At 45.1% G+C, this 22,228-nt stretch overlaps 1 protein-coding gene across 1 annotated transcript in view; it reads right to left on the bottom strand.

Moving 5' to 3' along the window:
* Window positions 1-22,228, bottom strand: part of LOC138259603 (cadherin-related family member 3-like) — a 522,653-nt gene that overhangs the window by 112,911 nt on the left and 387,514 nt on the right. The window contains exon 12 of the mRNA XM_069207439.1: window positions 16,149-16,378. Within this exon, the coding sequence (XP_069063540.1) occupies window positions 16,149-16,378 (230 nt within the window). The remainder of the gene's footprint in view (window positions 1-16,148; window positions 16,379-22,228) is intronic.

The raw sequence follows: 22,228 nt of genomic DNA, 5'->3' as shown, positions 1-22,228 counted from the left end.
TCAAGAAAAACTGCAACAGCAACACGTTCCCCAGGGACAAGCGACCTCTGAAGCCTCAGAGGACTACCCTGCATCTAAAAGGACCAAGAACTCCCGAGGACAGCGCCTCTGCTCCAAAGAAGAAACAACTTTGCAACAAAGAAACAAACTTTAAAGGACTGCACGTTTCCCGCTGAAGCGTGAGACTTTCCACTCTGCACCCGACGCCCCAGGCTCGACTTGCGGAGAAACAACACTACAGGGAGGACTCCCCGGCGACTGCGACCCTGTGAGTAGCCAGAGTTGACCCCCGTGGGCCCCCCCGGCGATGCCTTCAGAGGAAATCCAGAGGCTCCCCCTGACCGCGACTGCCTGCTTCTAAGAACCCAATGCCTGGTAAAGACACTGCACCCGCAGCCCCCAGGACCTGAAGGATCCGACCTCCAGTGCAGGAGCCACCCCCAGGTGGCCCTCTCCCTTGCCCAGGTGGTGGCTACCCCGAGGAGCCCCCCTCTTGCCTGCCGGCTTTGCTGAAGAGACCCCTGGGTCTCCCTTTGAACTCCATTGCAAACCTGACGCCTGTTTGCACTCTGCACCCGGCCGCCCCGTGCCGCTGAGGGTGTACTTTTTGTGCTGACTTGTGTCCCCCCTGGTGCCCTACAAAACCCCCCGGTCTGCACTCCGAAGACGCGGTTACCTACCTGTTGGCAAACTGGAACCGGGGCACCCCCCTTCTCCATTGAAGCCTATGTGTTTTGGGCACCACTTTGACCTCTGCACCTGACCGTCCCTGAGCTGCTGGTGTGGTAACTTTGGGGTTGCCCTGAACCCCCAACGGTGGGCTACCTTGGATCCAACTTTGAACCCTGTAGGTGGTTTACTTACCTGCAAAACTAACAAATACTTACCTCCCCCAGGAACTGTTGAAATTTGCACTGTCTAGTTTTAAAATAGCTTATTGCCGTTTTTGTGAAAACTGTACATGCTATTTTGCTGAATCAAAGTTCCTAAGTTACCTAAGTGAAATACCTTTCATTTGAAGTATTACTTGTAAATCTTGAACCTGTGGTTCTTAAAATAAACTAAGAAAATATATTTTTCTATTAAAAAAAACCTATTGGCCTGGAATTGTCTTTGAGTGTGTGTTTCTCATTTATTGCCTGTGTGTGTACAACAAATGCTTAACACTACCCTCTGATAAGCCTACTGCTCGACCACACTACCACAAAATAGAGCATTAGAATTATCTCTTTTTGCCACTATCTTACCTCTAAGGGGAACCTTTGGACTCTGTGCATGCTATTTCTTACTTTGAAATAGTACATACAGAGCCAACTTCCTATATTGGTGGATCAGCGGTGGGATACAAGACTTTGCATTTGCTGGACTACTCACCCAATACCTGATCACACAACTAAATTCCAAAAATTGTCATTAGAAACTGATTTTAGAAATGTGAGCTATTTTTCTAAATTTTTAAAAGTCCTGCTAGGGCCTGGTGTTAGTCCCTGTTAGCATTTCTTTTAGAGTTTAAACGTTTTGTAAAAGTTTGAATTAAGTTCTAGAGATAGTTTTCGATTCTTAAAAAGTATTCCAACTTTTAGAAACATAATGTCTACTACAGAAGAGTTAGTGATGGAACTCAACCTCACCCCTTACCTGCATCTTAGGATGTCAGAGTTAAGGTCTGTCTGTAAAATCAAAAAGATAAAAACTGGTTCAAACCCTACCAAAGTACAGCTCCAGGAGCTTTTGGCAGAGTTTGCTAAAACAACCCCTCTGATGATGGCCTCACAGAGGGGGTCACTAGTGAGTTGGAGGAATTCCCACCTCCAACCCTAGATAGGGAGACCAGGGTTTCCACAACCCTGACTCCAAATGTGATAGTCAGAGATGCTGCTTCTCTCACAGGAGAGTCCAGCAACTCTGGAAGCATTGAGGACAGCCTCAATGAAGATGACCTCCTGCTAGCCAGGTTGGCCAAAAGATTGGCTTTGGAGAGACAGCTCCTAGCCATAGAAAGGGAAAGACAAGGCTTAGGTCCCATCATTGGTGGCAGCAATTTAAATAGGGTCAGAGATTCTCCTGAAATGCTAAAATCCCCAAAGGGATTGTAACTAAATATGAAGATGATGATGACATCACCAAATGGTTCACAGCTTTTGAGAGGGCTTGTGCAAACAGAAAAGTAAACAGATCTCACTGGGGTGCTCTCCTTTGGGAAACGTTCACTGGAAAGTGTAGGGATAGACTCCTCACACTCTCTGGAAAAGATGCAGAATCCTATGACCTCATGAAGGCTACCCTGATTGAGGGCTTTGGATTCCCCCCTTGAGGAGTACAAGATTAGGTTCAGGGGGGTTCAAAAATCCTCGAGCCAGACCTGAGTTGATTTTGTAGACTACTCAGTGAAAACACTGGATGGTTGGGTAACTGGAAATGAAGTGTATGACTATGTTGGGCTTTATACTTTGTTTATGAAAGAACACATTTTAAGTAAATGCTTCAATGAAAAGTTGCATCAGTATCTGGTAGACCTAGGTCCAATTTCTCCCCAAGAATTGGGAAAGAAGGCAGACCACTGGGTCAAGACTAGGGTAACCAAAACTTCCACTGGTGGTTACCAAAATAAAGGGGTTACAAAGCCTCCCCAGGAGAAAGTGGGTGACACTAGACACAAAGAAAAAGAGTCCTCTGTAGGCCCCAAAAACCAGACCAGGTGGGTGGGCCCCAAGACACAACCCTAAACAAAGGTGGGTACCAGGGTAAGAACTGGGATGCCACTAAGCCATGGTGCCAAAACTGTAGACAGACAGGGCACCACACCAAGGATACTTCTTGTCCCAAAAACACACCCCCTAGCAAAATCCCAGGGGTGACCAGTGTAGCCATTGGGGATGACTCCTCAGATGAGGAGGTCTTCATAGCCTTCAACTGGAAAAAGGGCCCAATAGGTGAGTTGGAGATTCCAGAGGAAAGTAGACACTTAGACCACCTACTGGTGAATGGAATCCCAGCCACTGCCCTGAGAGAGACACTTGTGCCAGTCACACTATTGTGCATGACAGGCTGGTGTTCTCAAACCAGTACATCCCAGGTGAGACTGCCAGAGTAAGAGTTAGCCCAGAAAGGGTCACTGATAGGCCTGTGGCTTTTGTGCCCATAGAAGTGGGTGGGACTTTTAGCTGGAGAAGGGTGGTAGTCAGTACAGACCTCCCCCTTGATTGTCTCCTTGGAAATGACAACCCAGAGGTTAGTCAGAGCCCAAGAGAGGAACTGGTCCAGTGCCAGTCCTTTCCCAAGGATTCTGGAGGTGCTACCCTTGCAGTTACTGAAAGTAGGCCCCAAAAGAAAAAGAAAGGAAAACAGAGTAGGAAAGGTGGACAACCTTTAGCCAAGGTTCCAGCAAGCCAAGGAGATTCTGCTCCAGTAGGGGAGAACTCCATAAATGGCACTGGTAAAGTCCAACCTGACCCACAAGAAGTCCTGGCTAGTCAGGCAACTGTTAAGCCTGAGTGGGTGGCCCCTCAGTTAACAGAAAAAAGAGTGGAAAAAGGGTGTTTACTACAAGATGTAGTAACCCCCCACTCTTACACAGCAGACAGGCACCCTGAACCCAAAGAAGCCTGTAACTTAGCGCCCTCCCTTGCAGGTGAAGTGCTAAAGGTGTGGTTCTGGGCATTGACAACTGTCAGTGGCCTCTGCTGGGTGTTAACCTTTATGGCTGCACTATCCTTGGCATGGTGGTCTGACCCCATGCCAAATAGCAAGTTAGGCCCCCTGACCCTGTTGGTTATGGTGGGGTGACTCCAGCTCTGGGTAACCTCTTTGGGTAAGCTAGGGGTGACCCTGTCTAAAATAAGATTAGCAGAGGTGGATACCTCTAACCCCAAAATAGAGAGAATGGGTGAAGACATTAAAAGCACAGACAAGAGGCAATTCAGACTAGGTCCTATCACTGTGGAAGTGGGTCAGTTCCCCAGAGGGAATGACCTGAACAGGAGGATGTAAGGCACTGTAGGCCCTGCAACAAACCAGCTTATTTCCTCTACTCTTCCTCGCCTGACAGAATAGGAAGAGTCTCCCAGCTTTGGCTGAGTCTCCTGGCCTGTGGGCTGGGGGGGGGGGGGGCTTGTGTAAGGAAATGGCTCCCTGTTGCAGTTACCCCCCACTTTTTGCCTGATACTGATGCTGACTTGACTGAGAAGTGTGCTGGGACCCTGCTAACCAGGCCCCAGCACCAGTGTTCTTTCACCTAAAATGTACCATTGTCTCCACAATTGGCACAACCCTGGCACCCAGGTAAGTCCCTTGTAACTGGTACCCCTGGTACCAAGGGCCCTGATGCCAGTGAAGGTCTCTAAGGACTGCAGCATGTCTTATGCCACCCTAGGGACCCCTCACTCAGCACAGACACACTGCTAGCCAGCTTGTGTGTGCTGGAGGGGAGAAAATGACTAAGTCGACATGGCACTCCCCTCAGGGTGCCATGCCAACCTCACACTGCCTGTGGCATAGGTAAGTCACCCCTCTAGCAGGCCTTACAGCCCTAAGGCAGGGTGCACTATACCACAGGTGAGGGCATAGGTGCATGAGCACTATGCCCCTACAATGTCTAAGCAAAACCTTAGACATTGTAAGTGCAGGGTAGCCAAAAGAGTATATGGTCTGGGAGTCTGTCAAAAACGAACTCCACAGCTCAATAATGGCTACACTGAATGCTGGGAAGTTTGGTATCAAACTTCTCAGAATAATAAACCCACACTGATGCCAGTGTTGGATTTATTAAAAAATGCACACAGAGGGCATCTTTGAGATGCCCCCTGTATTTTACCCAATTGTTCAGTACAGGACTGACTGGTTTGTGCCAGCCTGCTGCTGAGAGACGAGTTTCTGACCCCATTTTGGTGAGGGCCTTTGTGCTCTCTGAGGACAGAAACAAAAGTCTGCTCTAGGTGGAGTCAGTATTTAGGGGCTCCCCAGAACCAAAGAAACTAGATTCCTGCAACCTAAGACGAAGAAGGACTGCTGACCTGAAAGCCCTGCAGAGAAGACGGAGACACCAACTGCTTTGGCCCCAGCTCTACCGGCCTGTCTCCCCACTTCAAGGAAAACTGCAACAGCGACACGTTCCCCAGGGTCCAGCGACCTCTGAAGCCTCAGAGGACTACCCTGCATCTAAAAGGACCAAGAACTCCCGAGGACAGCGGCTCTGCTCCAAAGAACAAACGCTTTGCAACAAAGAAACAAATTTTAAAGGACTGCACGTTTTACTGCCGGAAGCGTGAGACTTTCCACTCTGCACCCGACGTCCCCGGCTCGACCTGCGGAGAAACAATACTACAGGGAGGACTCCCCGGCGACTGCGACCCTGTGAGTACACAGAGTTGACCCCCCTTAGCTCCCCCCACGACACCTGCAAAGGGAATCCAGAGGCTCCCCCTGACCGCGACTGCCTGCTTCTAAGAACCGGACGCCTGGTAAAGACACTGCACCCGCAGCCCCCAGGACCTGAAGGATCCGACCTCCAGTGCAGGAGCGACCCCCAGGTGGCCCTCTCCCTTGCCCAGGTGGTGGCTACCCCGAGGAGCCCCCCCCCTTGCCTGCCTGCTTCGCTGAAGAGACCCCTGGGACTCCCATTGAACTCCATTGCAAACCCAACGCCTGTTTGCACTCTGCACCCGGCCACCCCCGTGCCGCTGAGGGTGTACTTTTTGTGCTGACTTGTGTCCCCCCCGGTGCCCTACAAAACCCCCCTGGTCTGCCCTCCGAAGACGCGGGTACCTACCTGCTGGCAAACTGGAACCAGGGCACCCCCCTTCTCCATTGAAGCCTATGCGTTTTGGGCACCACTTTGACCTCTGCACCTGACCGGCCCTGAGCTGCTGGTGTGGTAACTTTGGGGTTGCCCTGAACCCCCAACAGTGGGCTACCTTGGACCCAACTTTGAACCCTGTAGGTGGTTTACTTACCTGCAAAACTAACAAATACTTACCTCCCCCAGGAACTGTTGATATTTGCACTGTCTAGTTTTAAAATAGCTTATTGCCGTTTTTGTGAAAACTGTACATGCTATTTTGCTGAATCAAAGTTCCTAAGTTACCTAAGTGAAATACCTTTCATTTGAAGTATTACTTGTAAATCTTGAACCTGTGGTTCTTAAAATAAACTAAGAAAAGATATTTTTCTATACAAAAACCTATTGGCCTGGAATTGTCTTTGAGTGGGTGTTCCTCATTTATTGCCTGTGTGTGTACAACAAATGCTTAACACTACCCTCTGATAAGCCTACTGCTCGACCACACTACCACAAAATAGAGCATTAGAATTCTCTCTTTTTGCCACTATCTTACCTCTAAGGGGAACCCTTGGACTCTGTGCATGCTATTTCTTACTTTGGAATAGTACATACAGAGCCAACTTCCTACATACGTGACTCCTCCTTGTTTTTCTCATTATCTCCTCCGGACTTGCCGCCAAAAGTGGAGGCTGTGTCTGGAGGGGTGGGCATCTCCACTAGCTAGGATGCCCTGGGGCGCTGTAACAACAGGCATAAGCCTTTGAGGCTCACTGACAGCTGTTACAGTTCCTGCAGGGGAAGGTGAGAAGCACCTCCACCAGGTGCAGGCTTTGTTCCTGGCCACAGGTTGACAAAGGCACTCACCCCATGTGGCCAGAAACTCATCTGGTTGTGGCAGCCTAACACTAGGAGTCGGACTGGCATGCAGGGGGCATCTCTAAGATGCCCTCTGTGTGAATTTTGCAATAAATCCCACACTGGCATCAGTGTGCATTTATTGTGCTGAGAAGTTTGATACCAAACTTCCCAGATTTCAGTGTAGCCATTATGGAACTATGGAGTTTGTATTTGACAGACTCCAGACCATATACTCTTTATGGCTACCCTGCACTTAAAATGTCTATAGTTTGGCTTAGACACTGTAGGGGCATAGTGCTCATGCAACTATGCCCTCACCTGTGGTATAGTGCACCCTGCCTTAGGGCTGTAAGGCTTGCTAGAGGGGTGACTTACCTATGCAACAGGCAGTGGGTTAAGGGCATGGCACTCTGAGGGGAGTGCCATGTCGACTTAGTCATTTTCTCCCCACCAGCACACACAAGCTATGAGGCAGTGTGCATGTGCTGAGCGACCGGGCTCCAGGGTGGCATAATACATGCTGCAGCCCTTAGAGACCTTCCCTAGCCACAGGGCCCATGGTACCAGGGGTACCAGCTACAAGGGACTTGTCTGTGTGCCAGGGCTGTGCCAATTGTGGGAACAAAGGTACAGTTTAGGGAAAGAACACTGGTGCTGGGGCCTGGTTAGCAGGGTCCCAGCACACTTTCAATCATAACTGGCATCAACAAAAGGCAAAAGGTTAGGGGGTAACCATGACAAGGGAGGCATTTCCCTACACTGCATATACGCAACAGATGGCAGGTAACTCTGGTGGATGGTATAAGCTTCCCATGTCCCTGCAGTTGAAGCAAGACAGCAGTCCTATGGTCTCATAGCAGGTTTGAATATTTACTGATTCCCCTGATTTTGAGAGAGTGTTGAACAAGGTCAACCTTATTACATTTGTTGGTTTGATTCTTTTTTAAGAAGTGTAAATGAAAGGTATTGTCACACTTTACATGAGCAGAGGTTACCTTACGGAAGTCACAGTCATGTTTTTGAGGCAAGGGGAGATTAAATATTTTGCCCAGAATCACAGGATGTTATGCTCATCCTGAGGCTCAAACCTGGTTCCCCAGTTCAAAAGTCTGCAGTTCTGGCCATTTCCACAGCCGGCAGCTCTGCCCATAACCTATATCTTGTTCGCATTTTCTGAAAGACAAAATTCTGGAATGCATTCACTGCTCCTTCTGTAGAACTAAAAAGAAAGAACATTGAAAGCAATACCATAGCTGCCAAGATGTCAGATTGCTTACGTGTAACATTTCTTTGTTTTCAGTATGCTTATGTGTGACATTTTAATGCCATATATGTGACATTTTGAATGACAACTTATATCAAGCGGAATATGGCAATTATGTACATTCAAAGAAATAAGCTTCTGGAAGTACCCTTTTTGTGCAATTTCATGGCCTGAAGTTAGTTAAATCACTCCTGGATATGTAATGCAAGATCTCTAATCTACTTCCTCTCAGAATACCAACAATGAAGTGTGTATCTTTGGCTAAGTTCCAGAAATAAAAAATCAAAATTGCATGCTAGCGTTGCGCTAGTAGATGGGACTCAGGGCCAGATGTAGCAAAGGTTTTTACCCATTCTGTGTCTATGGGAAAAAGTGTTCGTACATATGGCCCATAGTTTGCAAAAGACCCATTTTACTTGGGGTGAAAAAACATGAACACAGCTCACCAACTGACAATGGATACCTCAATCTCCATTGGTAGAAATGCACCCATTGTTGCAGACATGTCCAAATGGGCAAACATGCCTTTGAACAATGAATCAAGGAGTACACTTCATGCCTAATATGTTCTCCAAAGCTGCCTTTTTATCCAACAGTATGAAATGCATTTTCAGTTTTACAGTTTCGCTTTTCATGTGGGATGTTGGCTAAAAAGATGCAGCTCATTGAAGCTGTATTAAATTGTAGGCTCTTTGGTTTAAGACAAAGCTAAGCATAAGAGCAGGTGGGAGGTCAGGGGAGGAAGCAGAACTTCAAGGGGTGCTGCTCCTGCTGCCAGTATTTCATGGGTTTGTTCATAATACCCACCAATATCTAAATTTCACTTGATGGCTTTTGTTGCAAAATGCGAAATAAATCATACAGAATAAATTCTGGGATGCACTGTTATCATTAGGACCAGAGACTCAATTAGCTGCCCAGCATAGTGCTCACTCAGACTACAGGCAAACAACGTCATGCAGTGTTCTACAGGTAGTGCTTTATTGTCTCAGTGGTCAGCTCAGTACATGCATCAATGGCCCTCTGGAATAATGACCATACACTCAAGACCTGCTGCATCAGTGCCCCTACCACGGGCCTGCTGTATCAGTATCCCCATTCTGGACCTGCTTCAACAGTATTTCAATGGAGAACTACTGCAGGAGATCTATAAGTGGCACCACCCTATACAACTATTAGTGGCCCCTTGCATCACAGGCATCAGTGGCTCCTCACATTACATGCATCCATGGCCCTAAGGAGTGATGACCATCTCTCAGGACCGGCTGCAACAGTGTGCCAATTCTGGACCTGTTGCATCAGTAGTACCAACTATGACTACTGCATTAGATAGGTTATTGGTGGTTCACAGTACAGGCAATCATTATGGGCCACTTACAGCACATGCATCAGTGGGTTTTTTGAGTACATGCATCAATAGCTCCTCATATTACATGCCTCCATGGTTCCAACCAGTGATCCAGAAGTACAGGGGATCAATTAACACTACTGTTGCGCTCCTGCAAAATAAAATCAATGTAGTAAACTAGACAATAAGAATTAAAATCTTCTTGAACAAGACAACTAAATTAGGGCCCATAATTATCAGAAATGAAATGACCTAAAAAGCACTACTAGACAAAACATAATTTTGAATATTTTTCTGATGTGGCATGAAACGTACTTACTAGAACCACTATAAATTACAGAGTGGCACTTGGCCACAATTTGTATTGTATCGTACTTACCTAAGCAAAATGCTAATTTTGGCAATTCAAATACGTTTAAGGTTATACAAAATACTCACATTAATGACTCTTAGCTTGAAGCCGAAGGCACATTTTAGCATTAATGTCCTAGAAACTGTGCTATGTCCCTTAGTTCTTATTTCAGTCAGAGACACCAAGAACCACTGCAGTGCTTAAGTGCCTAGAAATGGGTTTGAGGTGCTCTCAAAATTAAGTTGTAATTGACTAACTTGCCTAAATTCACTTTTGTCCTCTCATTCCTCCTCCACTCCCTTCCCTCTTCTGTATATCGATCTATATTTTTTAGGTTGAGCATAGCAGCACACAAGCCCTGCTTTTCCAACGTGTTGGTATGTATGTGGGCTTTTAACCACCCTCACCTCACGCAGATCACTTTCACTCGTTTGTGGGCTTACCATTCAAAAATCCTTTGTTATCATTGGTACACGCTTTATGTTTGTCCCTCCTTTCAGAGGCTTTGTTACTGCCTTGGGGACGGACCATTTCACATGGATAATTACAAGTTTGTCAATATGTTTGGCTGCAAGTGAACTTCTTTTGCGTGTCTCCTTCGTGCTCACGGCGGCCGTGGTGCTTTGAGTCGGCTCACCTGTCAACTGTTTTACTTTTCATTTTTCCTTTTGTGTGTCTCCTTCTGCTCACTCTCATGGCCATGGCACTTTGAATCGGCTCGCTTATGTCAACTGTTTTACTTTTCATTTTTAATATTTGTAAACCGTATGTAAGAGTTCTTTTTTTTACGCTGGTGTCTTTCACAGCTTCACTCTTGAACAATCACATAAGTGATAGTAACTTTTTAGCAAATGCTTTTTACTCAGAGACAAATAATATAACTTAGACATTCATTGCATTGGGATGTGCAGTGATTTAGGATGTTCAGTGATCTCTCATTACCACTTAACTTTCAATGTATTTGAACAAACAGCTAGCGCTGCCAGGAAAGAAAAGTGAAAGACTTTGTTGTTTTTCATTATCTTTATAGATGCTGCCCCTGCAGAACCCCTACTTCCAGCGCCTCTGCCATGGGGGAGGGGGGAGGGGTTCCCATGCCAATTTACTGCTCTCTTTCTCTCTATTGGAGGGGTCTTTGCGTCTGTTTCCTGTTCAGAGTCCATATATCAGCCTCTCTCTTTTTAGTCATAGAAGTGTCATGCCAGTGTCTACCATATCTCTTTGGTGCTGATGGGGCACTTTGGGGAGGTGGCTGAGGGGGGAGGCGGACCTTTTCCATAAGCCCTCCTCTGCCTTTCTGCTCTGATGGTGGAGTATCTCGCTTGTCCTAGCTGGTCCAGTGGGGTCTAAGGTTAATTTGGAAAATCATGAGTGCCGCTGCTCAAAGCTCTACTCAGATGCCCGCCGGTGGTGCTAGGAAATGTGAGCGTGCCAAAGATCAAGGCCGTGTAGTTCTAAAACCACTTCAAGCCTCTTTATTGCGCTGCCAGACATGACCTGTCCCTTTATTTCACACTTGCTTGTCCCTTCTTTCTCTTTGTGGCACTTTTTCCATCTTTCTCTTCCCCTTTTTTCCCCAAATGTGTGTTTCCCTTTCTTGCACTCAGGAAATGTTTGATGAGGGCCCATACACTGTCAGGGCAGGTGTTTTGGGGTGTTGTGTGTTTCATTAAGGTGTTTTGCCTTGTACCTCTCTCCATGGTATGAGCCCCTCTATGGTTAAGTTATCTAGAGTTGTTAAGGTCTCGAAATAGCCTAATTTCCAGACACACTTCTCCCTCTGTCCTCATCTTATTTTTCTTTGCACACACCTCTCACTCGCATTCCTTTTTTCATTTCTTCTTCTTCTTGCTCCCCTCTACTTTTTTCCTGACACATTTTTGTCTTAATGCAGTTCCCTCGCTACCTTCCGCGCTTTTCCCTTTCACCTCTCACTTGTCATACTCAACCCCTCCTCTGCGTTTCCCAGTGCACTCTTTCATCCATTCCCTCCTTCCTCACGCACGTAAATGCTCGTTCCTTTTGCTGTCACTGACATGTTCCCTCACACGCTTCTCAGGCTTCCTTTTCTGATTTACCAACGCATAGGTAACCATGAGTGTAGCCATCAATAATGCAGCCAGTGAACTGGCACTGGGGCTTAGGTGCATAAGGGGCCATTGCTCGTTAGTTACGGCTAGCTTCATGCAGGCTATAGGGGGGTGCGACTGGTGCAGCCGCACTGGGCGCTGACCTGTGAGACCAATTACATTACAAATGCTTGTTCTTTTTGCTTCTATTCCTTCTCCTATTTCCTTCCTCATTGATTTTTTACAGTATTTTCACTCTTGTCATCTTCACTCGTCTTTACAAGCTCATCCCATTCATTCTTACCACTCTCCCTCTTTTACTGTTTCTTTTCTCCACGTTTTCAATCTCCTCATCTATCTATGTCATTCTTCCCTCGTGAACTCACCAGGAAGGCCTGCTATTGCACTCCCGGCCAAGCGCTGGTACAATCAGGGTCGAGGTGTTTATAGGTTGCCACTACGGTACTCACACCCACAGCTCAGCTGCTCATTCTTGTGACCACGGTTGGATGGCGCTGATGTGGGAGCGGGATGAGTTGTCCTGCCCAGTGTGTAATGAAATGCTCATTTACAAAAAAGAGGCTCTTGAAAGAGAAACCCACACTCCAGTAAAAGTATATTTGCATTAAACCCAATTCTTTTCACAATAACTACAAAAAAATGGAGGAAGGCGGCCTTTAAGTTTAGCCGCATTTTGTAGCAGACTTTAAGGCCAAATCAATGTGACCAATATTACTGACCCAGTGTTTTTCAGATTAATAAACCATATAATTTACACGTGCAGTCTCCCTAGAATGTTATCTCAGGACCCCTCAATGTTGTGGCATTGCGCAAACATCACCTAGTCTCATCTGTGATTTTTTAAAGTTCACTGGAATGCAGCGCCGGGTGAAGTTGTGACTTACGAAGGGTGAGCCGAGCTTCGGTCTGAGGCAACCGGTTGTTAGAATGTGAGTAGCAAGGACGGAAGAACCACAGCGAGCAGGTAGCTTCTTGCTGCTTCTGATTGGGAAGGGCGAAAGTTCTTGGGAGCCCGTAGATGAGGGGAGTCTGCGCATGAACTAGCCTGCGAGCCTGTTCAGTGAGAACAGGGAAACAGCGCACGAGCCCATGCACAGTCAGTGGCGGTAGCTGAGATCCAATCAGCAACTCAGCCCGACTCGAGGGCAGGGCCATCAGTTTAGAAGCCTGAACATCCTCCTCATTGGCTGAACGAGGCAGCAAGGGGCATGAACAAGAAATAGGTGTGACAGTTTGGAGTGGAATATAGGGCATACGGTCGCTTAAACAGCTGATAAACATGAGAATTCTGAGACCTCATGGTAATGCAGGGAAATTCCTAGAATGCATTATTCTAACTCCCCCCGAAAGGTGTCACGTGGCAGGGCTGCAACAAACTATTAGGTAGGGCTCTCTCAAAGTCAAACCTCTTAAATCAGGAATCTTAGAATTTATTGAAGGTTTACATTGACCTAAAAGACATAAATTGACACAGTGACATATCTGACATAAACCTAAAAGGTTAAATGACCTAATTGACCTAAACCTAAAAGGGTACCATTCTCCCGCAAAATGGCACTGAACTGGCACTTTCACTTGTTTATGCTTTTTTATTATTTAACCCCTCTACATCGCCCACCATCTTTGGGACTTCTTAAAATGACTTTTAGCATTGTGAGGGAGAAGCATATGGTGAAAGTTGGTGGTCATCTGCTTGTGATCTCCTCATCCTTTTCGACCTGCAGCTCACTCCACCCTGGGACCTGATGGAAAAAGCCTACATATAGAACAGTAGCATTCAACCACCCATTAAGGGCACAATATCAGGGATGCATCAGCAATGCATCTCTGACACTAACCGCTGTTTCCACTGCAGTGAATTTTTTTTTTTTTGTGTGGGATAGGTCACCGAAAGTTATTCCTGGGGACACCCTAATAGAGATCACAGAAAGGAAGGAGTATTGTTTGGGAACCTTAAAAGCACTGATGTTGAACATGGATTCAAATAACCAGTAAGAAATGTTTCTCTTCCAAAGAAACTTGACAATGGTGTGCCGGAAAGGCTCGAGTACGTTAACAAGAGACTAGAAGTATATACTCAAGGACATGTAAATACACATGCTAATTTACTGGGGATCTTAAAGAAATTAGGCCGCACTAGTTAATTTCATAGAAAGTACGAGTCAAGGGTTTGAACTTATTCTTGGTCACTCTGTATCTAGGACATCTTCAAGATTATACTCTTGCACAAACAGTGGGATGAATTGTTGTATTGTATGTCATGTTGTTATCTGATTGCAATAAAAATTGCTGTTCTATAAAAACTATTTTGGGAAGTACGATTTTGATAGGAGAAAAACTTAAAAAGTACACAAAAGTTCTTGCACTCCATTTAAGAGTTTGCTAAACAGAAAAAAGTCCTGGAAAAAGGATTTGGTGCATTGGAATTGACAAAGTCTTGGGGCCTGATTACAACCTTGGTGGAGGGGATTACTCCATCACAAACATGACGGATATCCCGCCCCACTATATTACACGTTCCATTATATCTTACGTGACGGAGTAATCCCCTGCACCAAGGTCGTAATCAGGTCCTTAGTCACAATGTAATGTACAAACTCACCGTTGGCTGGATTTGAATACATTCATGGAAAAATCCTATAAAAGTGATGCAAAGGAAACTCAAAGGATTAGGGGCATAATTTGATGTTATGTGGTAATGGACAGTCCTCAAATTTTGGAGTGTTATATTGAGACAAGAATCCAACTGTGGAATCTCCACCTTCAAAGGGATAATGTGTTAGAGAAGAAATTCCACTGGTGGGTGCCTGGTATGAAATTAGGACTTCGTCCCAAAAGCAAGGGTTTTCCAATACAAACAAAACTCTAAATTAGGGACTAAGGCCCTCATTTTGAGTTTGGCGGGCAGCGGAGGCCACCCGCCAAACTCAGTAGGACAGAAAACTGCCACTCTGGCTTTCTGCCTGCTGGCCCCATTATGGGATCCCCGCTGGGCCAGCTGGGAAACAGGCCTCAACATTGCGGTGCGTTAGGTGTGACAGCACCCATCGCACTTTTTACTGCCTGTAATTCAGGCAGTGAAAAGTACAATGGGGTTGTCCGTGGAGACCCCCAGAACCCCATCTCCGCCAGTCTTTGCATGGAGGTGAAACCACCATGCAAAAGCCGGCAGGGAGGAGACTCATAATCCCCAGGGCAGTGCTGCTTACAGCGCTGCCCTGGAGGATTAGGACCGCCAGAACCAACCTGGTCATAATGTGGAGGCCGGACCGCTGCTTTAGTGATGGTCCAACCGCCACTGCGAGTCTGGCAGTCCCAGGACAGCCCGACTTGTAATAAGGGCCCAAATCTAAAATAACTTTAATGTAATGATTATGCATGCACTACTGCAAAGAACGTAGAAAATGTAGTGGTATTATTCTTGTTTTTGACAGCGGAACTTTAGTCTGCCCCACTGTCGGAAATACTTTTCCTTCCCAATAGCCCAGCTGCCAGAGATCACGTCATGCAAAGGTTGACACTGTTTCGGTGCAGTTTCTTTCATTTTTTCCCTCCACGACCCACCATATGTAACACAGCAGTACCTGACAGGTAAGGAATCTCAGCACTGCCGCACTGTACTATGGGTCAAGGGACTAACCTGTAAGTAGCAAAGTGGTGAAATGCATCAGACTAAGCACGGGTCAGCAGTTACTGCTTTCGCTCCGTAGAAAAGTGATTCCTAAGAAGCCAGGTGACACCCTGTTTGATTCTAGTGTGTTAAACCAGAGTCTGCTGCAAACATCTGCTTGTCGCCTAGAGGTCACACATGTCGATCAAAACATCAGCTATACAAGTTCAATAAAACAAGTTCCATCAAAAGGAGTAGTCAAACAATATATTATCAAAGTGCAATCAGGCGATTTGCAGACATTTCAAAACGGGGCAAACACAGACTCACTCTTGACGCCGGTGTTTGCTCCGAGTCCGAGGTGTATTTTTGAAGTGGGTGCGCCCGCAGCCACTCTCACTTTCCGAATGCGCCCATGGGCATTTCGCCACCTACCACTGGCACGCTTTTTAATTAGCGCTGAAGGCAGGCGGCGAAATGACCGTCAGCAAGAATGACCCAGCACTAAGTCCACGTATCCTTTGAGCCAATTCAATGTGGTGTCCCTGTTACAGTATTCCACCTTAGTATTAACTCAAGACACCCTCTACCAGATTATTGCGCTCAAATATCGAGGACCAAACATTGAACAGATGTGTCGGTATTTCAAGATACAGTCATTTCAGATACCTATATTGTCAATGTTTTTTATATCACCTTCCCTTGTGCATAAATTGTACAGAGCACAAACACAAGCTTTGCACAAAACACAATTGAAAATGGAAAAACCGAAAAACAGGTCGATGAAATAGGAGACTATACGGGAATTGGTGTCATTGCTTTCACCATCGCAGGTCCATTTACTTACTGTTGCCTCCTTTCGTTTCGGAGTCACGGGGTCACAGTCGGCAGCCTCAACAGCCAATGTATACTGCGTGGTTGTTTCGTAGTCTGGATTGGTCGTCAATTCTATAACTCCTGTATCTCTGTTGATCCAAAATAGTTTAATAATCTCAGTGTCACCAGAAGTTATTCTGTATCTCACACAGGGTGGTTTGTCCTCATCCGTGGCTTTTACTGTTCCGACGACGTAACCACCTGAAATTTTAAAATAGAAAGTGGATGAGCTTTGAAAGGGGTTCATTTTATTTGCAATTCTTTATCTCTGTTTCTGTGACTGTGCCTCTTACCGTGTTACACATGCTTTTTGACATGCAACATGTTGATTGTTATAAGTGGGAGACTTAATCCTTAAAATCCCAGAGTTATTTTCTATTTAAACATGTGTTGGCATCCAAATGACCCATAACTAATCACAGCTAACAACAAGCAACTAGAAATGTCCCAAAATGGTTGGTATGTGCGGTATCCAATGCCTCTCACAGGAGAGTCCAGGCACTAGCAATTAAGTGCCTGCTATAACCTCTGGCCAGTGCTTGCCTTAGGGCTCTGCCTAGTGCTGTCCCACCAGCCTCCAAGCTCAGGGGTTTAAAAACGCCTGCTTCAGAGTTCTTTCTGTGCCCAGTAATCTACAGGCAATAGTAAACATGTAATGATAACTGTTAGAAATGGGGTTTCTAGTTGGCAGTGGTTTGCACCCTGTCCAAGTAGGGACCCTCACTCTAGACAGGGTAAGGGAGCCACACAGCTAAAATAACCCCTACTCACTGTCTTGGTAGCTTGGCTCAAGCAGTTAGGCTTATCTCAGTGACAATGTGTAAAGTATTTGCACGCACACAGTAACTCAGTGAAAACACCACAAAAGTACTCCACACCAGGTTAGAAAAATAACCAATATTTATCTGAGTAAAACAAGACCTAAATGACAAAAATCCAACATACACAGGTAAAGATATCACTTTTTAAAGGTTTAAAGGAGTCTTAATGTATAGGAATCAATTGTGGTATCCTTTTAACACATAGTACCTGGAATGCGTCAAGAACAAAGACGATGTGGGCCACGGGGTAGGTGAAGTGCTGGAGAAGCAAAGGAATGCATTGGTTCCTTAGTGTGCAGGGAAGGGGATGCGTGGATTCTTTCCTCGCAGGTGAGATGATGTGTCGGTTCTTTACTGGCAGAGGAGGAGATGAGTAGATTCTTTCCTCGCAGGAATGGCTATGTGTTGACTTCCAGACATGCAGCCTCTGTTTCTCACTGTGGTGCGTGGTTGATGAGAAATTGATGCCCAGGGACGATGCTTGGAAAATCCAGATGGGCTGAGTAGATGGAATCAGGCTGAAACAAGCGCTGCGTTGATTCTGTAGCCGCAAAACCGGCGCTGCGTCCACTCTTCATCCGCAGAACAGGTTCTGCGTGGATTTTTCTGCAGCGCATCAGTGCATGGATTTTCTCTTTCAGGTCACCAGCATACACTTCCAAGGGTCCAGGGATTGGAGTAGGCACCACTTGGCAAGTCAGGACTCTCAGCAGAAGAGCCCAGGTACTGGTAGATGATATCTTTGATGTCCCTGAGACTCCTTAACAGGAGGCAAGCTCAGTGCAAGCCCTTGGAGAACCTTGGAAAGCAAAATCCAGTCCTTTCACTCCCAGCAAGCAGCAGGCCAGTACAGCAAACAAAGCAACAGGCAGAGTGGCAGTCCCTCCTACAGCATCCAGCTCTTCCTCCTGGCAGTATGTCCCCAGTCCAGAAGGATTCTAAATTTGTGGAGTCAGATGTCCAGAACTTATACCCATTTCTGTCTTTGAAGTAGGCAGACTTCAGAGAGAAAGTGCGCAAGACCATGCCTTTCCCTGCCACGGCTCCAGGCACACTCCAGAGGGTTGGAGTCTGCTGTGTGTAAGGACAGGCACAGCCCAATTCAGGTGCAAGTGTCAGATCCTCCTACCACTATAGCTCAGGAAGACCGATCAGGATATGCAGGGCACATCTCAGCTCGCTTTGTGTGACTGTCTAGAGTGAATTCACAAACAACCCAACTGTCATCCTGACCCAGATGTGTATTCCAGCAGCCAGGCAGAGGCACAGAATGGTTAAACAAGAAAAGTTTTCCAAAAGTGGCATTTTCAAACTAGCAATTCAAAAACCAACTTCACCAAAAGATGTACTGTTAAAGTGGGAGTTCGGATACCCCACATGCCATATCTCTATCTGCTCCCTATGAGAAATTACACTTAAAAGATATTTCAAGGCAATCCACATTTTAACCTATGGGAGGGATAGGTCTTGCAATAGTGCAAACCGAATTTGGCAGTATTTCACTATCAGAACATGTAAAACACATCAGTACATGTCCTACCTTTAACATACACTGCACCCTGCCCCTGGGGCTACCTAGGGCCTACCTTCAGGGTGTCTTATATGTACAAAAAGGGAAGGTTTGGGCCTGGCGAGTGGGTAGACTTGCCAGGTTGAATTGGCAGTTTAAAACTGCACATAGACACTGCAGTGGCAGGTCTGAGCCATGTTTATAGTGCTACTTATGTGGGTGGCACAATCAGTGCTGCTGGCCCACTAGTAGCATTTGATTTACAGGCCCTGGGCACCTAGAGTGCACTTTACTAGGGAATTACTAGTAAATCAAATATGCCAAAAATGGAAAAGCCAATTACACACAGAAAGCACTTGTGCTTTAGCACTGGTCAGCAGTTTATATTCCTGCAGTTCTGAGAGATCTCAGGCTGTGGTCAACGAGGGATGAATAGCCTCTTAACAATGGTTACAAATAGACCTAAAGCTTATAGTCTGGGAGATGTATCACTGTACAGATTAGTTACTTTATCACAAATATGACAGAAATCCCTTCTGCCAATCTCATTATATCCTATGGCGTTCGTAATATGGCAGACGGAATAGCCATCATGTTTTTGAGGGAGTATTCCAATTCACCAAGATCGTATTCAGACCATTACTGTCTATTCTTGATAAAAAAGTATTTTCACTTTGTGTTAAGTTCTTATTGTCTGAGTTCTAAAAAGGTTCATTATTTGATAGTGTATCACTGATTTTATGAGGGAAGTTCTTACGTACCTGTTTCAGGTATTTCAAATTTTTGTAATTTTAAAACAAATTACATGCAAATTGGCACATAGATGGTGACATGCAATGTCATGGCCAAGATACAAAATTATACTCCATGTTATTTTCATTTGTCATGAACTGCTGCCTGAGCGAAATCGCTGACTGTACCATAAGTTTAAAGCCGCTGATGCCCCAGAACATAAGGAATAGGTTGCCCTGTGCTCAACCGCTGGTTCCTTAATTTTAATTTGGAAGTTAGTCAAGTCTTTTGATATTGTTTATATACAATAAAAACTTAATGAATCTATTTTTAAATGTTATGCGTACCCTTGTATACCTGTGATAAATCACCATTTGTATAATCTATTCTGAGTACTGGATATTTGTCTTTTCTATTAGAGACGAAGGGGCATATTTACATGCTCCTAGCGCCACTGGAGTATCACTTTTAACGACGCTCCAGTGATGCTGTGCACTGCGCCATATCAGGTCGAATTGGCAGTTTAAAACTGCCCACAGACACTGCAGTGGCAGGCCTGAGTCCTGTTTACAGTGCTACTTATGCGGGAGGCACAATCAGTGCTGCTGGCCCACTAGTAGCATTTGATTTACAGGCCCTGGGGACCTCTAGTGCACTTTACTAGGGGATTACTAGTAAACCAAATATGCCAATCATGGAAAAGCCAATTACACACACAGTTTACACAGAAAGCACTTGTGCTTTATCACTGGTCAGCAGTGGGAAAGTGCCCAGAGTACCAAAACCAGCAAAAACTAAGTCCAGCACACAGTCAAAAACACAGGAAGCAGAGGCAAAAAGACAGGGGAGACCACGTCAATGATGTCAGGTCTAACACTTATATATATTGAAAAGGGAAGTTTATTTTGCTAGGTCGAACTGACAGTTTAAAACTGCACTACAGGCTGCATTAGTAGCTCTGAGACATGTTTAAAAGGGCACTTTAGTGGGTGACACAATGACTGTTGCAGGCCCACTTGTAACATTTAATTTACAGGCCCTGCGTATATGCAGTACCACTTTAAAAGGGTCTTAAAGTATATTAAATGTGCCAATCAGAGTAAGCCAATTTTACCATGTTGAAGGAGAGAGCACAAACACTTTAGCACTGGTTAGCAGTGGTAAAGTGCACAGAATCATAAAACTAATAAAAACAAATTTAGCAAAACAGGAGGAGTGAAGGCAAAATGTTTGGGGAAATACCATGCCAAGGATGTCAGGTCTGATAGATAGATAGATAGATAGATAGATAGATAGATAGATAGATAGATAGATAGATAGATAGATAGATAGATAGTTAGATAGATAGATAGATCATTCAGTGGAACCTATGGAACCCACAGGAGTCAGCCATTGTTTTTCCTAAGGATACTTACTGCCCAGCATTTGGAAGTGTGGCAGAGCACAAATGCTGCTCTTAAGGGATATGCTAGTAGTTTATGGTTAATGAGGTAAGAATGCTTCAGATAACAATGGAATTAAGATATATTAAAAAAAAAAACTGAACTTCAAGAACCACGCTTTAGTGAAAAAAGGTAATGAAAAAAAGTTTATAAAAAAAATGCCTTAAAAAAAGCTTGATGATCAGGTCATACGTTGTTAAAAATGTTAAAAGTAGGATTCAAGTGGCATCTTCAGTGTAAATTAACCACTTCCAAACTAGCTGCAACAAAGCAATATGTTGCTCTGTGTGATTAGAGCAAATGTTCTTTCATCTCTAGATTACGGAGAAGAAGCCTGGTTTGACGTTGCACAATACTCATTTTCGTAGCTCAGTCTATATTTACCCAGTTGCTCTAACTAAGTGGAGATTTCAGTTGAATTGAGAAAATGAGGCAGTTCTTGGAAATCAAAGTCAATTTTATTAATTTGTGTTCCAAGGGTCAGCTGGGCACTCTCTATAACTTGCAAAGCTTGATATATACTAAATTATCTAGGACAAGAATAACAGGCACAAAGAGTGGTCTAGGTATATTCCTGCAGTTCTAAGAGATCTCAGGCTGTAGTTAACGAGGGATGAATAGCCTCTTAACAATGGTTACAAATAGACCTAAAGCTTATAGTCTGGGAGATGTATCACTGTACAGATTAGTTACTTTATCACAAATATGACAGATATCCCTTCTGCCAATCTCATTATATCCTATGGCGTTCGTAATATGGTAGACGGAATAGCCATCATGTTTGTGAGGGAGTATTCCATTCACCAAGATCGTATACAGACCATTACTGTCTATTGATGATAAAAAAAGTATTTTCTCTTTGTGTTAAGTTCTTATCATCTGAGTTCTAAAAAGGTTTATTATTTGATAGTGTATCACTGTTTTATGAGGGAAGTCCTTACATATTCACCCCTATTCTTAGTAAAAAGACTACATAGATCTTTCAGAGTGTGGTTTTAGGAGACTGTTTTTAATCTGTTTTTGTGATTTAAATTGTGCTTAAAAGCTGTCTGCCCCCCTGTATTTTTTTGCCTTAAAAAAGCCCGATTTTAGAGTGTGCGCCCAGAACTATTGCAGTGTTTGTCTCTTAAACAATCTCCCCCTTACCTGAAAAGTAGACTCTGCTAGCTTGGAAGTGTGGATTCAGCCTGTCTGTATCCAAGGAGATACTGAATAGAGCAGCAGTAGCCTCCCCCCAGGCCCCAGGGACTGGACGTAGCTGATTGGCTCCCTGAGTCTCTGCTGCACCTGAGACCCGCCCCCCCACCTGCTCTGGCTCCTTAAGTTTGTGGAGGGAAGGCCAAAGACAGGCACCTCCATTTTGAGTTCCTCTGTGCATCTCTCCTGTGTCCTGATACAGCCCAGTGTTCAAGGATTGCAAAGAGACCTAGGTAAGGAGCCCAAAGATATTTTCTAGTCAAATAGTATTAATTGTTCAAAAAGTGTTTGTTTTACTGTGGACTCTCTGTGTTTTCAGGCAGCCTAGTCTCTTTTAAAGTGGTGTTTG

This window comes from Pleurodeles waltl, chromosome 9, assembly GCF_031143425.1.
Source record: "Pleurodeles waltl isolate 20211129_DDA chromosome 9, aPleWal1.hap1.20221129, whole genome shotgun sequence".
Taxonomy (NCBI): Eukaryota; Metazoa; Chordata; class Amphibia; order Caudata; family Salamandridae; genus Pleurodeles; species Pleurodeles waltl.
The sequence above is the reverse complement of the archived record's forward strand: the minus strand, read 5'-3'. Positions and strand labels throughout refer to the sequence as shown.